We start from the raw sequence: 18,022 nt of genomic DNA, 5'->3' as shown, positions 1-18,022 counted from the left end.
GTCACTATAAAACACCTTGTTTATATACAATTGTACATAAGATTTTTTTTTGTGCAATAAAGTTTGTTTTGGCAGAATCTAGACTAGTGTATTTTTCATGGGGAAGTGACTTGAGTTTACAGTAGCTTCCTAAAACACTTCAGCAGAGCAGGGATGCTGGTGGGGACAGTCTGTCTCCACAGCTGATAAAAGCTTCGAGTGGAATTTACCCTTTAAGGAGGTAGAATCACTCCAGTGTTCTAGTTTAGATCACACTGATGGTAAAGGTTGCTGATTGGTACAAGTTGAAGGAAATCTAATGTATAATTTTGACCAATTAAATGGATAAACCTAGGGACTTTTTTAAACAACTTTATTTAAAGTTAAATGTCCTACTTCAAGTAATACAACAGCAAAGGGAGAATATGTACAGGTGCACACAGCTCAGTGTTTTCCTCTTAACAGTCAGGGTATTGCCTCCTTTGCTTCCTCAGGAGTGATTTCCTGAGAGTAAAGTTCTGTAAAGAGAGCAGGCAGCCAGTACTGAGGTTCCCCTGGAGCTTGTGTGTCAAGCCAGGCCATGCCTTCCTTCAGCAGGTGTTCCTGTCAAAATAGACCAAGCTCTCAGAAGCTGAACGGAGAAAACAAGGATCTGCAAAAAAGGGCGCACGCAAGTGTGCAAGAACCTCTTCTAGAGGCAGGAGAAGGAAAAGTCCCGTGACTCAAGTTAGCACTAGACTGGGCTTCCTTTGCCCCACACAGTCTAGCTGCTTGTAGTTCAGACAACTGCGATATCACCACCTCCGCGACTGGAAGTGTTCTCACCCGCTACAAATATTTAAAGGGCAAGTGGCTATCCTGACTGCAGAATCACTGCACTACAGCTACCTCCATTCTCCATCTGTCCCCACCCAATGCAGTAAGTGAAGATTTTATGTTCAACGTGTATTCTACAACCATGGAAGCAAAGCCAGAGCTGGTGAGTAAATTTTACAGAACTAAGGAAGGTGCAGCCCCAATCCCAAGGCAAGAAATGAGGGTGGCAGGAGTGAAGTGTGTATAGATAAAAGGCATGGACCTGCCATTAAGAGGATTCTACCTCACATCCTGGCTACACTAAGTCCTACAGGGTGAAGAACCCATTTACTTTCTCCCTGGTTCCGTCTTGCAGACTAGATGGGATTAAACTGTTTTTACTGTTTCCTATCATTATGGTGGATCTGGTAGTGTAAATGCAACCATAATCCTACTACAATGGCATTTAATCCAACCACACCAGGTCTACATACATACCAGCACGTGCTTGGCACGTTCCATCTCCCACTTTAAACTGGACTTGATCTCGCTGACCGTTACATACCCCTTTTTCTGAAATAAGGGAAGAAAAATGTGTTTTGTAGGACAATGATTTCAGGGCACAGTTAAAGCTCATTAGCAGCTAGTAAAGAGCAGGACTTAATCAGAGTTCATGTTTTGGAAAGTCTACTTGCCTACATGTTCATATCTTTACAAGCTGAGACCTTAAGTTCTTGCTCACATTTGAATTTACACTCTTCATACCATCTATTCCTTATCCATGGAGCCTGCCCTAGTGTCTCAAGGGTACCCTATGGCCCCTTACAGGTAGCTTATACTAAAGAATCTCTTGCCACAATACCTCGGCCAGCTGCAAAACCACTGTGTGATCCATGTTCAGTTCAGCTGGTACAGACTGGATCAGATATGTCCCTCCGACAGGAATAATCCCAAAGCCACTGCCCAGAACTTTCAGCTTCTTGATAGCTCGGAGGAGATCGTCCCTGAAGAGGCGATGGGAGTGAATATAAGACTTTAAAAGTAAAGCTTTTGCTCTTCAGTTGAACCGGACACTAAGTGATGTAGTAAATAAGGGACAACAGCTGTACAAGTGGCAAAGTTAAGGTCTGAAATGCAGAGGCCAACCCTGCACGTTAAGTGGCTAAAGTAATTTCTTCTCATGCTAAGAATCTCCGAAAAGTCAGCTGTTTGTTTAATTTTTCATTCATACTTACAAAGAGGAAACAGCAACTGAAAAATGGAAGGAAGGCAAGCAATCTTAAGGTGTGCTCTGATTCCAACAGGATCACGAGAGGGTCACTAAAACTGTTTGAGTGAACTCATTCCACAACTGTCTAGAACCCTCCGAGTTTGAGTTCACAGGACTTATATAAATTGCCAAAATAAGATTAAAAAGACAACGTCAGGCCCAAAATTCAGATCCTGTAAGACAACCTTTTGCAAACCCTATCAACAGAAAGGTCTCCAAGCAGAAATAATGGAAGTTCAGTAGAAACTAGGTTATTTGTTCAAGTAATACTCTCTAGCAGGTTGGGGACTGGTACACAGTAAGACCTTGCTAATGCAGGAGAAGAAAGTGAAACTCAGTCTATTTTCACTGTTCAAGTGAATCTGTAGCAAACGTATGAATCTAATTTTCATAAGCGGTTACACTTAACATACTAAATACAGGTTTCAGAGTAGCAGCTGTGTTAATCTGTAAGGTGCCACAAGTACTCCTCAAAAAGAACAGGAGTACTTGTGGCACCTTAGAGACTAACAAATTTATTAGAGCATAAGCTTTCGTGGACTACAGCCCACTTCTTCGGATGCATATAGAGTACTCCTGTTCTTGATACTAAATACAGATTTCCCTATCTTAGCAGTCCTCTTAAGTAACTCAATGTACATGCAATGTAAAGTCAAAAATAAGTTTGGGTTTTTTTTAAGTCTGTCAGTTCTCGATGCAAGTGCAGACGGTTTACATTGCAATACAGACTGAGCTAATGTTTCACTTGTAGGACTTCAGGGTAATTTGTCTTAATGTATGATTTGCAACTGTTATCCACAAATATGGATTCTTATTAACTGAGTATCTAAGCTAGCCTAAGAATATTTTGTATAACGTAATCTTGAGAGGAGGGAAGGGGGCAGGAACTGTGCTGGGCTCCTCCAGCAGGCATATCAGTTATAATCGGGCATTGCTTGCAACCTTAATTATGGACTCACTACTGAGAGACTTATAATGATGGAGCTATCTGGGGTCCTATTAGCAGGAGCAGAACCATCAGGTGCCCGCCTATATTAACTGTCACTTTTTATTCATGCTGTTTTCAGGCTCCCTTTGATTATAACACAGTTCAAGCAGATACTCACTGGCTGACATCCTGGGCAAACTTCCCTCTTCCCTTTAGCACTTGCTGATGAAGTTCCTCCAGGGTTATGAGACCTAGAGAGAACAAATGAGGGAGGAGATGTTAATACAGAGCAAAGGTTCCTCTGCTAGCATTACAGATCACTTAAATTTCCTTTTCACATTCGCCATTCTTACATGTTCCTTTCATTGACATAGTCATTTTAATCTGTTTTTCACTGTATTCGATTTCACAGCTTTAGGTAGGATATTAAATGTCTAAACATTTCTATTCCCAGATTGAGAGTACTGCGGAGTTAGTTGCTGTTTTCTCCCATTAATTGATCAGGCACATTTAATTCATTAAAAAATGGACTGTTAACTCCTTGGGGGCAAGGACTGTCTTTTTGTTCTGTGTTTGTCCAGCACCTACCACCACAGAGTTCTGGTCCAAAACTGGGGCTGCTAGCCGCTATTGCAGTACAAACCAACAGCAGATGCCATACACATGACGTTACCTTACAATAAATGCTTGCATAATAAGTTGCTTACTCTAGCTGTCAAAAGTATTTCTAAATCAGGCCCTTATTTATTACTTTTACTTCACAGGATATCAGGTCAGTTCTTTAAAATAAGAGTTGTGTCAAATTATTTAGCAATAGTGGGCTAGAAATTCATTTCCCCCCTTCTCCTCCCATGTGTGTCTACGTATAGTTTAAAAAAAAAATAAAAATCAATTACTAATCCTCCAATCCTTGCTATGAACTTGAGGTACTGCTACAGGCTCACCTAACATTTTATGGCATTAAGTGGTGTCTTTGCTGCTAAAAAAAGGTGTGGGAAGTTTACATTGTAGTAATGAACACACATTCGCTATTCCACTATAAAATCCTATCGGTGACTGCATGGAGGTAGCTTTTACTGCACTGGAGCTAGGCAACATCAACACTATCCCCTCCCACCCACAATTCAGCTCACCGAGCAAAAAGCTACAGAGCCTTGCCTCCAACCAGGGTGGATTTGATTTAAATCACTACTCGGGAAGATTCGATTTAATCATGGTTTTCTACATAAGAGTGCATTCTTGTTGGTTATTACCTTAATACATATTCATCACAACTCAGAGATAGACATAGGTTTCATTTTTAAACAGTGATTTATTTTGAAAGCTTTTCAGATTAGTTTTACAGCTATATCAGAAAATGAACGATTGTTTGGTTATTTGCTTCAATTACCTTTGGTAAATGAAGCAGATAGTTCACCTCCCAATGACTTCATAAATATCTCCAATTCAACAAGTTAATCATTAATATTTGGAGGATTTTCTTGCCATGCTGTATTAGGAGGAGAACATCACCAGACAGACGTTTAAATTGTTTTAACTAAAAACAACAGTAAGTATTCTGGATTTTTTTCTTCAACAGCAAACATAATATTTTAACAAAAAAGCATATGTCCCTCGCATCTCACATTTATCTCCAGATTTCTTCTCCTTATCCAGATCTATTCCATCCCCAACAATCTTCTATTCATTGAACTTTTTGAAACTTTGCACTTGTAGAGAAAGGTAAGGGATTGAGTCTGTGTACACAAATTTGCAGAGGGACAATAGAGTTGAGGTCTTATTTCTCACCTCTATTTATTTAAAAACATTTTTGCTATTAACAAACAAGTTATCTCTGGAGCCACAAATCCACAGTTTGAGAACTGCAAAACTAAGCATCTCTGATAATATCTTCTAGACTGAGCACTGAGTCCTAGTGGGTAGATAGAAAGATTAACCTAAATAATCGATACAGAAGCCCCTGGAACCCCATAAGATTGGGTCCCTAATCCATGAACTATTGGAACTCATTTACAAAACTTTTCTTAAACATGACATGAATATATTGTCTCATACTACAGAATTAGAATTTATAATCCCTATTCCATGATGAGATATCTTTGAGCTATAATGTATCTTAGTTAAACCTAGCTTTAGATTGTTTTTTTTTTTCCCCCTCAAAAAGCATTTTATTAAAAAATAAATCATTGATTTTTACCCACCCTGCCTCCAACGGATTTTTTAAGAAAAAACAAAAGCTGTGTGCGTTAGCTACCTCGCTGTAAAAACCAAACCACCCTTTTCTAGTGGAGCGGAGACAAAGCCAAAACCATTTTCTCAGCACTTCTGAAACCCGAGAAAGTACGCCACACACTGAGCATCTTACCAAGCGTGGCTCGGTTTCCAGAAGCACCCTGTAACATACAACTGGCGGAAGCCAGTATTTGCTCCTGTGCTCAAGAGGCAAAGATGTAGAGTCCTTACCTCCATTTCTGTGCTTCAGAGCTAGACAAACTTCAATAATCTGAACACCCAGCTCATAGTAGAAGTCTCCAACTCCCAGCATCTCTGACCAGAATCCTTTACCAGCTGCAAAGGAAGTGGGGGGGGGGGGGGGAGGAGAATCAGATTAAGCTTTAACACTATTCTTCATTAACCGCCTAATCCTGCAAGCACTTTGGCCAAGATCCTCCAAGGCATTTAGGCTCCTAAATACCTTGGAGGATCTGAGCCTTACTGATGGCGATAGGGTTACTCTCAGTCACAAACACTGTACTCTGTAGGGTTTGCAGGATTGGGCCTTGCGATAAGGTGATGCAGCAGCCCAGAAGGAGTTAAGGAAGCTCTTCCTATCACAGGGTAGGCAAGATGTATAAGGATGTGTCCTCTTAGGCTCCAATCTGTCAGCCAGAGGAAGTCACATTTGTCAGCTGAGTTGCTTTGTTTTGGGTTGTTCGTGTCTTTTTTGTTCAAATAAAACAGGTCCTAAAGGAAAGGCCTTAAAAGGACTTAGGCCTGGTGCTTGCGTCCCTTCCCAGGCTGGCAAAACAGCCCATCAGTTTACAGGCCCAAAGAACCAAATCCCACCATCTTTACTCAGCATCGCTCCTATCAACTTCAATGAGAGATTTTCCCCAGCAAAGACAATACAATTGGCCCCCAAACTCAATCACGACATTCAGCATTAAACCTCTCCAGCATATATTCCTTACATGCCAATGGATCCACTCCGATGGTTGCACACATGTCCTGGAACTGGACCCGAAACTGGGGATTTTTACGAATCTCTTGCTTGTGTTTGCTGGCAAACTCTTCTAAGTTGGTCTTAAACATGTCCAGTTGCTTAGACATCTGTAAGTGACGAGTGAAGAGGGGAAGCATCTATGACTGAACGCTTGCTTTATAACATTATATAAAACAGTACGGCTTTCGAAAAGCACAGCATGGCACTGGTACAAAACATGACAAGGTCCCTGTCTAACCTACACAGACACAAGAACAGCCATACTGGGTGAGACCAATGGTCCATCTAGTCCAGTAGCCTGTCTTCCAACAAAGGCCAGTGCAAGAAGTTTCAGAGGGAATGACAGAACGGGAATAATCAGGTGACCCATCTCCTGTCATCCACAGGTTTAGGAACACCCACAGCATGGAGTCTTAATTCTTTTTTAAATCCAGTTTATATTTTTGACCTTCACAGTATCCTCCAGCAATGAGTTCCACAGGCTGACGGTGCATTGTGTGAAGGGCTTCCTTGTGTTTATTTTAAACCTGCTGCCTATTCATTTCATTGGGAGACTCCTGGTTCTTGTGTTATGTGAAGGGATAAATAACACTTCCCTATTCACTTTCTACAGCCCATTCATGATTTTATAGACCTCTATCGCAGGGGTTCTCAAACTGGGGGTCGGGACCTCTCAGGGGGTCATGAGGTTATTACATGGGGGGGTCGCAAGCTGTCAGCCTCCACCCCAACCCCCGCTTTGCCTCCAGCATTTATAATGGTGTTAAATATATTAAAAAGTGTTTTTCATTTATATGGGGGGGGGTCACACTCAGAGGCTTGGTATGTGAAAGGGGCCACCAATACAAAAGTCTGAGAACCACTGCTCTATTGTATTCCTCCTTAATCATCTCTTTTCTAAGATGAACAGTCCCAATGTTTTTAAATGTCTCCTCATATGGAAGCTGTTCCATACCCCATATCATTTCTGTTGCCTCTCTCTATACTTTTTCCAATTCTAATATATCTTTTTTGCGATGGGATAACCAGAACAGCATGCTGTTTTCAAGGTGTGGGCATACCATGCATTTATGTAGTGGCATTTGATATTTTCTGCCTTATCTGTCCCTTTCCTAGCACTTAACTTTTTTGGACTGTAACTGCACATTTGAGCAAATATCTTCAGAGAACTATCCACAATGACTCCAAGATCTCTTTCTTGAGCGATAACAGCTAATTTAGACCCCACCACTTTGTATGTATAGTTGGGATTATGTTTTCCAAGGTGCATTACTTTGCATTTATCAACACTGAATTTCACCTGTCATTTTCTTGCCCAGTCGGACAGTTTTGTGAGATCCCTTTGTAACTCTTTGCAGTCAGCTTTGGATAGAACTATCTGAGTAATTTTGTACTGTCTGCAAATTTTGCCACCTCACTGTTTACCCCTTTTCTAAGATCACTTATGAATATGTTGAACAGCCTTGGTCCAAGTACAGATCCTGAGGGGATTGTCCATTGAGGATTGTCCCACTATTTACTGCTCCACTGTGAAAACTGACCATTTATTCCTACCCTTCGTTTCCTATATTTTACCCAGTTACTGATGCATGAGAGCACCTTCCCTCTTATCCCAGGACTCCTTACTTTGCTTAAGAGCCTTTGGTGAGAGACTTCAAAGGCTTTCTAAAAGTCCAAGTACACTGTATCCACTGGAATATCTTTGTCCACAGGGTTGACGACACCCTCAAAGAATTCTAATAGATTGGCGAGGCATGACTGCCAAAGCCACATTGATTCTTCTCTAACATACTGTGTTCATCTATGTGTCTGATAATTCTGTTCTTTACTACAGTTTCAACCAGTTTTCCTGTATTAAAGTTAGGTTTACCGGGCTGTAATTTCCAGGATTGCCTCTGGAGCCGTTTAAAAAATAAGAAGACAATTACCATAGGGATCTTAGATGGAGGATATGACAAAAGACTGCTCACAGGAGAAACATAATGAGAAGTCAGAATCCTTTGTTTGTTTAAATATATATTTAAATAATGGAGTAGTCCACAATAGAGCAGGGATGGCGTAGCATTTACCAGGGACAGTTTTCACCACGTAAAATCATATTTTTTTTTACTGTCCCCGAAAAAAACTAATTAGTCCCAATTTAAGGCATTTTCTATTTTAGAAACTGTTTCATTAACGCACACCATATTATACTTAGTTTTCATTACATATTCAAATTGTGGTTACATAAGACAGTTGATGCAGAGATTAATTTAAGGTCGTACAAATAAGAAGTAAAACTGCCGCGGGTGCAATAATAAATAGAGATAATTGAAATACCGAACAACAGAATGTCTGTGTACATTTTGGTTCAGTATTTTCCTCAAGGACGCTATATATGTAATAAGAAGAACAGGAGTACTTGTGGCACCTTAGAGACTAACAAATTTATTTTATCCTGTTCTTCTTTTTGCGGATACAGACTAACACGGCTGTTACTCTGAAACTTGTATATATGTATATACTCATTTCAGTATTACAAACAAAAGTCAAAGACACTCGATTATATGAAAACGCCAATAATGCAGAGTTGTAGGCTTAAGGCATTAAGCAAGCAGAAGCATGCAGATTTGCAGCCTACTAGTTCAGGTCCATTTGGTCATGCAGTGTTCTGTAATGGACCAGCTCTGATGTAGTGTATCGACAGAGCTTTTGAATGGATGTATCCAAAGTTTGAAAAGGTTCGTTCTGGGCTTGCTGGACACTGAAGCAATTATTTTTCCCCACTTCCCAGTTTAAACTGGGATTAAGCTGCCCTAAACTAGTTTTTCCCAGGAAAATACCAACTTTGCACAGGAGGCAAGATAAGGGGTGGAAAGCCAACTGAAAAGACTGTTGAGGTTGTTTTGGGGATGAGGGCGGAGATCTGGAAAGCCTACCTGGTGCACACTGAAGAAGTAGTTCTAAGCATAGTTCTTGCTGTGAAGAAGGGCCCTAAAACGTAAGTGGGAAGAGGATTCACAGTCACCCATGACTTCCAGATTTCCAGCCTAAAATCAGGTAAAACTAACAGGTGCAGTACTCTTGTTTTTCCACCAACATCACCGCATCAAGCCACAATAATAAATAGGTGGACAGCTCCAGTTTCAGAGCATGCTGCAAAAACCTCACATCCCTCCAACTTTCAAGTCCACCGCATACCAGCAATAGTCCTTACACACTCAACCTGGAGCCAGTGTCTCACCTGAGCCAGTTGGTCTTCAGCCAGAACCGTCCCTCGCTCCTTGTATTTGGCCTAGGAGATTTAAAAAAAAATCCCCTAATCATTTTATTTAAGTTTTTCAGAGGTCCCACATGGGCTGAGACCACTTCTCCTCTGCAGGGTCCCCCACCAATGCCACCACCATTTCTGCAGTACATCTGCATTTTAAACTAGAAAACTCATCCCCCACTTGCCCCCCACCCTCCAACCCTTTATCTTCAAGAGAGAGGATACTCCTGGTTTGGGTGACAGGGGTGTCCTACAGCCAGTGGCTTTGGAGAAAAGAACCAGTAGTTTCGAAGTTGCTGGGGGAGGAGGGAGGATGACACCAGCAGGGTTTAAGTTATCAAAAGGGGTACTCAGACCCAGCTGAATTTAGGGCAGGGGGTACAGACTCTCAACACCCCAAGGGTCTGGAGAATTCAGACCCCCTTTGCTTGAGGGGAAAAAGGGCTCAGCCTCTCCAGGATGGAGTGGGAGGAATGGAACTCAGCACCCCCGTTAACTAGGGAAGGGGGGCAACTCAGCACCTCCAAGGTCCAGGGCAAGGCGGCTGGGATGGGGGTGGGGGGGTGTTCAGCCTCCCGAGAATGTGGGTGCAGGGGCGGACTTGGCACCCCTCTATCGGGGGGGGGGGGGGATGGGACTCAGCACCGGCAGGGTCCGGGATAAGAGAGGGTGGGGGAGGCTCGGGAGGGACTCGGCCCCCCTGGGTCTGGGGCGACCCCCGGTGAAGGTGGGGGGGGTCTCAGCCCCTGCCGAGGATGTGGGGGCGGGGGGGGGGTCTCGGCCCCCCCGGATCTGGGGTCGGGCTGAAGGGGGGGGGCGGCCCCGGCTCTCACCTCCGCCAGCTTCCTCTTGGCGATGGCGCCCGCGCCCACCCCCCGCCGGTGCATCCCGGCGGCGGGGAACCGCCCGGGACACGCTCTGGGGGCTCCCGAACCGGAAATGCCTCGGGGTCACGTCATCTCTCTACGACCGGAAGTGGCTTCTTCCTTCCCGCTCCCCCATTCTAAAGGGGTGGGGCCAACTCCCCCCCCAGCCAATGCGCCTGCGCCTTCTCGCAGGAGGGGGGTTCATTCCCCTTCCCCCCCCCGGGATTCTAGGGGTGGGGCTAATCCCCCTGCTACCAAAAATCCTGGGGGGGCTAATACCCCCTTGTACCCCCAAATCCTGGGGGAGGGGCTCATACCACCCCAAATCCTGGGGGAGGGGCTCATACCACCCCAAATCCTGGGGGAGGGGCTCATACCAATTTGTCCCCCCCCCAAATGTTGGGGATCAACTTCCTACCAAAATCTTGGGTGTTGGAGTCTAATCTCCTCTCCTACCAAATTCCTGAGCGTGGCGGGGGGGGGGGGGGGGGGGGGATAATCCTGCTACCATCCCCTCCAAAATCTGGGGGCTGACGCCCCCGATTCCTGGGAGACCAATTCCACTGGCACCCTCGAAATAATCAGCAGAGGAGGTTGAGTCCCACGTGCCCCCTGCAGTTCTCTGATTTCTTCCTTCCTTCCCCTGACCTCAGCCCTGACGGGTTCACTGTACCCCCTGCCTTCCCTCAAACTCTATGGGTCTGTCTACTCGGCAATGTACCCTGAGGGCATTCTGCACCAAAATATTAAAAATGCTGCACACAATATTTTAAAATTCTGCAAGTTTTATGTGTCAATAAATAAATGCAGTGGCTCCAGCATAGCAGTGGGGAAGCACAGGCCACAGGCTGTATGAAGATTGGAGGTCATCCTGTAGTCCCCCCCACCCCCGCCCCGCCCCTCCCGGGACACAGACTCAGCGGTGAGGCTGCACCCGACCTTGACACAGTACAAGGCCTGGGCCTGCCCCAGAAACACCCTGGGGCCCTGCCCCTCTGTGCCAAGCACACGAGGTGTGGGGCAGGCAGGCTCAACCAGGCAGGATCCAAGTGTGGAGGGGATCAGAGTGGGGGGATCCAGGTGTAGGATGAGAGGATTCTGTGTGGGACAATCTGGGTGCAGGCAGCTCAGTGGGGGGGTTTTGGATGCACAGAGGCTTGTGGGGGATTCCAGGTGCAGGGGCAATGGGACTCAGCAGGGGCTTCCAGGTGAAGGTAGTTGGGGCTCAGCGGAGGGGTCTGGGTATGGGGGTCTCAGCAGGGGTGCTGGGGGAGTGGGTCTCAGCAGGTCTGAGTGCTGGGGGAGTGGGGATTGGTGGGGTTGGGGGTCTGGGTGCAGCTACTTGGGGGTCAGTGGCATGGGGGTCTGGATGTGGGGGATCAGGGTGGGGCATCAGGGTGGGGGTTTGACTGCAGGGAGCTCAGTGGGGGTGCAGGGGTGGGGATCCGGAGTCAGGGGGTCTGGGTGAAGGGCAGCTCCAGATGCAGGGATTGAGGTTCAGTGGGATGGGGTTCGGGTCTGAAGGGCTAGGGGGTTCTGGATGTACTGCGTGAGGCTTGGTAGGTGTGTCTGGATATGGGAGGTCCGGGATGCACTGGGGTTGAGTGGGGTGACCCCCGGTGAAGTTCCCTGTACAGTGACCCCTCCCCCCACAACTGTGGAGCAATGGGGGCGGGAAGCAGGGGAGAATGCTAAGCTTCCTGCAGCTGGGGGAGGTTTTTTTTTTGGGGGGGGGGGGGTTCTGACACAGCCACAGCCATTCCTTGCAGGGGAAGAGGAAGTCCCATCCTCTCCTGCCTCCAGCCCAGCCAGGACTAGCAGCTGATCCCGACTCAGGGTGTCCCCAGCCCCTCAGTGACTTACCTCTCCACCGGCTGCTCCAGATGCCTGAAACGATGTACCTGCACTGCTAGGGAGCAGTGCCTGACTCTTCTTTGCTTCCCTGTCAGAAAGTCATTTTTCTGCGGGGAAGCAAAGAAATGTACAGGGGACATGAATTCTGCTCATGTGCAGTGGTGCAGAATTCTGCTAGGAGTAAATGTAAGCTCGGGGTTAGTAGAACTCAAGTTAGCAGACCCTGGGTTTGCTAACCTAGAGCTTGAGTGTCTACACTCATTTGTAACCCTAGGCTAGGAATTGTTGAATGCTGGATTCCCAACCTGGGGCTCCAGTGTCTACATTGCATTATACAGGCCCAAGTCTGACCTCCCATAACCCAGACTTCATAGCACCCTCCCAAAATGTGGCAGGTATCTTCTGTAGCCCTTTGTTCATGGTGAAGTGTGGGAAAACTTAACTGTCCACCAAACTTGACTATTCAGATGACAAAGAAAGTTGGCCCATGGGATTGTGGGATACTGTTGGCAGGCTCCCAGATCTCAAATCTAGTGGGGCTGCATCTGCACTCGTAACAATAGGGCTTGAACCCTGGGTCCTGGCTTGACTCAGGCTTGGACCCTTCATGCCATGGGGTGCTGGGACCAAGCCCTGGGTTAGCGTGATTTGCCTGTAGATGGAAGTGGGGTAGGCTTGAGCCTGAGTTTGAACCCCGGGCTTACATTGCAGTGTAGACATACCCTGTGTGGCCTGGCTTCACCACTTTTGTGTTCCTGTCTCCTGGAATGATAGAATCTTGCACCCCAAAGGCTGATGATTCCTTGGCCCTTCCCGCCCCCAAATGCAGAGTGACTGCACACTCTGCACCCCAGCATCTAAAACAGATTCCCCTCACACCTACTTCACGAAGGGGTTAGTCCTTGATAAACCATGAGTACTGGCTTGCCCTTACTCCCCAGCCCCTGCATGTGTTATTCAATTACAAATAATGGTAGAAGAAGGCAGGGATCAGAGTCAGAGAAGATCAGATCTCTCAGCAGTCTTTCATTATAAAGTACATTGCTCATGTCACGTTTACATTTTGGCTTCACCTCAGAAATGATTTAAGCCCCGTGATGATAGTCATGTCATTTGCTGGGAGAGTCCCTTCCTGCTAAATCTTGAACCAGAGCTTAGCCAACTTCATACATTAAATCAGTAGTCCACCACCTTTTCCATACCAGGACTTCCCTCTGATCTACCCAGGCCCTCCTTATCTTTCAGCAACATTGGCTGGGTGCAAGATGGTTGCAGCCCCCGTGATACTTGTTCATGAACCCTCAATGAAGTCATGCATTAAATGAATCCCGCCTTATCTCCAGGGCTCTTGTTTATTTAAAACACACACACAAAAGTGCTTTATGGAACTTCTGCTTTTAACTGTCTTAACATTCAAGCTATATATAGATGATCTATATAAACAAACCCAAAGTTCCAGATTTTTAAAGGTCTTGATGCATTAGACTCTGTCCTGTAGTATTAATGTGCTCTGTTCCCAAAGTGTCCTGTAGCATCCGTGATGGTAGAATCCTAGTGTGCATGTTATTGGCATATTATTGCATCGCTCAAAGAGGGCAGAGTTAAGGTTGCGTTGCAGGGTGTGGCATTATCTTAAATTTGTATTTCCTGGTTTTCAGAGGTTTCAGTGTAGCCACTTTTGACATTCTGGTAGGGCACAAGATACAACTGGGCAATCTCAATTCTTAATGAAGTTTTTGGTAATTGTAGCATGGGTCAAAAATAAAACAGTCCCTGTCTATAGACAAACTCCACTTACCACCATGCTAGCAAGAGTTAAAAGAACTCTTGGTCCTTTCTAGGATTGTCTTGTCCAACTATTATTAAAAATCCATGTAAAAGACAATTTTGCTTTTTTTAAAATTGCATTTAAAAGGCACAGTGTTGAATGTAGTGCTGGTGAAATGTGCCATCCCCTTTGATCTCCAGCAGGTGGTGGGATGGCTCCTGAATGGGCCCACCCGCAGACAAAATTGATGGCTCCCCCTCAAAAAAGGGGATGGCCCAAAATGAAGTGGAGGTCAGCTGATTCCTTGGGACAAATCAAAATTGCGGAGCTGGCCCCAAAGGGGTAATAAAAGAGAGCCACAAAGTAGTGCATGCCCCCAAAAGATAACAAGGGAGTCAATCCTAGCCCTGGAGACTGAAGTCCTCCAATTAGCCATGGAGCAGGCATAGTAACTGGACACGTTTGCACCTTCTGCCGATGTGTCTCAATCCTGAGCTGTAGCAAACCTCTCTAGGACTGATAGGGCAGCTCAGGCTCCATTCAGTCCTTGGCCTTGCTGTTGCGTCTGCCTGCAGAGGTGACAATGAACGCTGTGACTTTTTTTTTTTTTTTGGTTTAAATGGCGTGGACCGTGTCCACAGTGAAATGGGTTGCAATCCTTTTACCCAGGCCAGGCATCATCCAGCAGATGACACGGTGGTATCTTAACAATGTGCCCTTCACATTTCTTAGATGAGGCTGTATTATGGGTCCAAATTCATGAGATACCGTCATTAACCTCAAGCCAAGTCTACCCTAGGATTGCTGGTACAGCTATATTGGTATACGGTATTCAGCAAAGGGTTTTCATAGATTCATAGCTTCTAGGACTGGAAGACTCGCGAGGTCATCGAGTCCAGTCCCCTGCCCTTGTGGCAGGACCAAGTACTGTCTAGACCACCCCTGATAGACATTTATCTAACCTACTCTTAAATATCTCCAGAGATGGAGATTCCACAACCTCCCTAGGCAATTTATTCCAGTGTTTAACCACCCTGACCGTTAGGAACTTTTTCCTAATGTCCAACCTAAACCTCCCTTGCTGCAGTTTAAGCCCATTGCTTCTTGTTCTATCCTTAGAGGCTAAGGTGAACAAGTTTTCTCCCTCCTCCTTATGACACCCTTTTAGATACCTGAAAACTGCTATCATGTCCCCTCTCAGTCTTCTCTTTCCCAAACTAAACAAACCCAATTCTTTCAGCCTTCCTTCATAGGTCATGTTCTCAAGACCTTTAATCATTCTTGTTGCTCTTCTCTGGACCCTCTCCAATTTCTCCACATCTTTCTTGAAATGCAGGGCCCAGAACTGGACACAATACTCCAGTTGAGGCCTAACCAGCGCAGAGTAGAGCGGAAGAATGACTTCTCGTGTCTTGCTCACAACACACCTGTTAATACATCCCAGAATCATGTTTGCTTTTTGTGCAACAGCATCACACTGTTGACTCATATTTAGCTTGTGGTCCACTATAACCCCTAGATCCCTTTCTGCCGTACTCCTTCCTAGACAGTCTCTTCCCATTCTGTATGTGTGAAACTGATTTTTCCTTCCTAAGTGGAGCACTTTACATTGGTCTCTGTTAAACTTCATCCTGTTTACCTCAGCCCATTTCTCCAATTTGTCCAGATCATTTTGCAACCTATGGGTCCTCATGTGATGCAACTTATACCAGCAAAACGGTGTTGACGCTGGTATTGTTACATAAGAACGGCCATACAGGGTCAGATGAATGGTCCATCGAGCCCAGTATCTTGTCTTCTGACAGTGGCCAATATCAGATGCTTCCAAGGGAATGACCAGAACAGGGCAATTGTCAAGTGATCCATCCCCTGTCGTCCAGTCCCAGCATCTGGCAGTCAGGCTTCAGGCCACCCAGAGCATGGGGTTGCATCCCTGACCATCTTGGCTAATAGCCATAGATGGACTTATCTGCCATTAACTTATTTAATTCTTTTTTGAACTCAGATATACATCTGGCCTTCATAACATCCCCTGGCAATGAGTTCCACAGGTTGGCAGTGCAGTGTGTGCAGAAGAATTTCCTTAGGGTTGTTTTAAACCTGCTTCCTATTCATTTCATTGGGTGACTCCTGGTTCTTGTGTTATGTGAAGGAGTAAATAACACTTCCTTATTCACTTTCTCCACACCATTCATGATCTTATAGATCTCTATTATATCCTCCCTTAGTTGGTTCCATCCCCCCCCTCTAGGGTGTCCCAATTTTATAGGGACAGTCCCGATTTTGGGGTCTTTTTCATATATAGGCTCCTATTACCCCCCCCCACACACCCCCCATCCCGATTTTTCACGTTTGCTGTCTGGTCACCCTACCCCCCCTCTCACCCCCCAAAGTGAAACAAGCAAAAGTGCAGTCTTTCCCGTTATAACTGCATCTGCACTAAGGGCTTTTGCTAGTACAGCTACGTCAGTCGAGGATCACAGCTCTTACCCATATAGCTGTGTTGGCAAAACTATGTAGCATAGACCTGGCCTCAGTTGAGTTACACCCTGGATAAATTTAGCCCTGCCATGGTAAACTGAGCTTGGTAAAGTGTGTTCCTTTTATAAGCCCCCCCTCAAGTGGTGAGCCAATCAAACTAGAATCCTGAAACGTCTCAGGTGTGAATTCAGCAACGCTTGGGTTAAGTGCTTTGCTGTCTCAGGGCCTAGAACCATTGCAGGCCAGAGTTTTTATTCTGCAATGGATTCTAACACTTTTGCAATGGACGTTTGGTCTCGGCCCTGCCAAGCCCTATTGGGATAATCATATATATGAGTGTGCAGGTGGATCCAAGAGTGTGGACAGGCAAGGTTGTCTTGTGGTTAAGACATAAGGCTGAGCATAGGCAAGATCTGGGTTCTGTTTCAGACTCTGCCCTAGACTTACTTTATGCCTGCTGATTTTTTTCCCCTACTGTTACTCACACCTTCCTGTCAACTGTTGGAAATGGGCCATCCTACAAAAGTTTTTTTTTCTCCTGCTGATAATAGCTCACCTAATAGCTCACCTTAATTAATTACTCTTGTTACAGTGGGTATGGCAACACCCATTTTTTCATGGTCTCGGTGTATGTATATCTTCCTACTGTATTTTCCACTGCATGCACCTGATGAAGTGGATTTTAGCCCACGAATGCTTATGCTCAAATAAATGTGTTCGTCTCTAAGGTGCCACAAGTCCTCCTCGTTCTCTATGCCTGTAGCAGGCCATTTAGGACTTGGTTTTTAGTAGAGCTCAGCGCCCACAGTCAGGGCTTGATTTGCGGAAGGGTTCAGCCTGCTGCCTGCTGAACACTTCTGAAAATCAAGCCCTTATTCAGGTGCCTAAATGAGAGCTGGGCCTTTAAAAACCTGACTGTTAACCTGGCTGGGTCACAATTTGCCCATCTGTAAAATGAGGATACAATTAAGAAATGTTCCTAAAGGGCTTGGAGATCCTTGGTTGCTAGGGCACGGTGTTGTGTTCTTTTAATATCTCCCGGTAAAAGGGCATGCCTCCCCTGTGACATCCCCTACTGGCCAAGTGTGGCGCTGCAGCACCTTTCTTGCCTCAGTTTCCCCATAAGTTAGGGCTTCCACCTTAGAATTACACCAGGATGATCCATGCTGATGCCCAACCTGGGTTTCTTTACTGGGACAAAGTCACCTTCTCACTCCCACAGACAGGAGGATTCACCTTGTTCTAAACCCCAATGTCCAGAGACAATAGTGGTCTCTCCTTCTCCTTTCAATTTCTCCAGTTCAACAACCCCACTCTTCCTTGAACCATCTTAAGTCAATGGTTAGACATCCCACTGCCCCCTCACCAGGTGATCCCTCATCAGGCTTTCCCTCTGGAGATAATCTTCTTCTTTAAGCATTGTCTGCACCCTGACACCTTTCCACAGATGAGCTTCTTCTTTAGCACAGGACTCTGGGTGTCTCTTACTAGACTCACTTTCTTCCTTTTCTCCTCCTTGTTTTTGGGTCTCTTCCCTATATAAAGGCCCAGGGGCCGTCCCTTAGACCAGGGCCGCCCAGAGGCAATTTGCCCCAGGCCCTGGGCCCC

At 45.6% G+C, this 18,022-nt stretch overlaps 1 protein-coding gene across 1 annotated transcript; it reads right to left on the bottom strand.

The window, feature by feature from the left end:
* Window positions 1-335: 335 nt before the first annotated feature.
* Window positions 336-10,391, bottom strand: SNF8 (SNF8 subunit of ESCRT-II). Its single transcript, XM_054014337.1, has 8 exons — window positions 10,279-10,391; window positions 9,419-9,469; window positions 6,164-6,302; window positions 5,436-5,540; window positions 3,151-3,223; window positions 1,637-1,778; window positions 1,273-1,347; window positions 336-582 (listed from the first exon to the last, which is right to left on the bottom strand). Exons 1-8 carry the CDS (start codon window positions 10,330-10,332, stop codon window positions 445-447), a joined length of 777 nt encoding a protein of 258 aa, XP_053870312.1. The 5' UTR covers window positions 10,333-10,391; the 3' UTR covers window positions 336-444.
* Between the last annotated feature and the right edge of the window lie 7,631 nt (window positions 10,392-18,022).

The sequence above is a fragment of the Malaclemys terrapin genome, chromosome 25 (assembly GCF_027887155.1).
Source record: "Malaclemys terrapin pileata isolate rMalTer1 chromosome 25, rMalTer1.hap1, whole genome shotgun sequence".
NCBI classification, from domain to species: Eukaryota; Metazoa; Chordata; order Testudines; family Emydidae; genus Malaclemys; species Malaclemys terrapin.
Note: the sequence above shows the minus strand (reverse complement) of the source record. Positions and strands in the feature narration are given on the sequence as shown.

Excerpts from the sequence above, each read along its gene's own strand:
- SNF8 (XM_054014337.1), bottom strand. The coding sequence starts at position 10,332 with ATGCACCGGCGGGGGGTGGGCGCGGGCGCCATCGCCAAGAGGAAGCTG. Across the intron at positions 1,779-3,150 it reads TTTGCCCAGGATGTCAGCCA|GGACGATCTCCTCCGAGCTA; the intron begins GTGAGTATCTGC and ends TCGCCTCTTCAG. Across the intron at positions 583-1,272 it reads AACGTGCCAAGCACGTGCTG|GAACACCTGCTGAAGGAAGG; the intron begins GTATGTATGTAG and ends CTATTTTGACAG.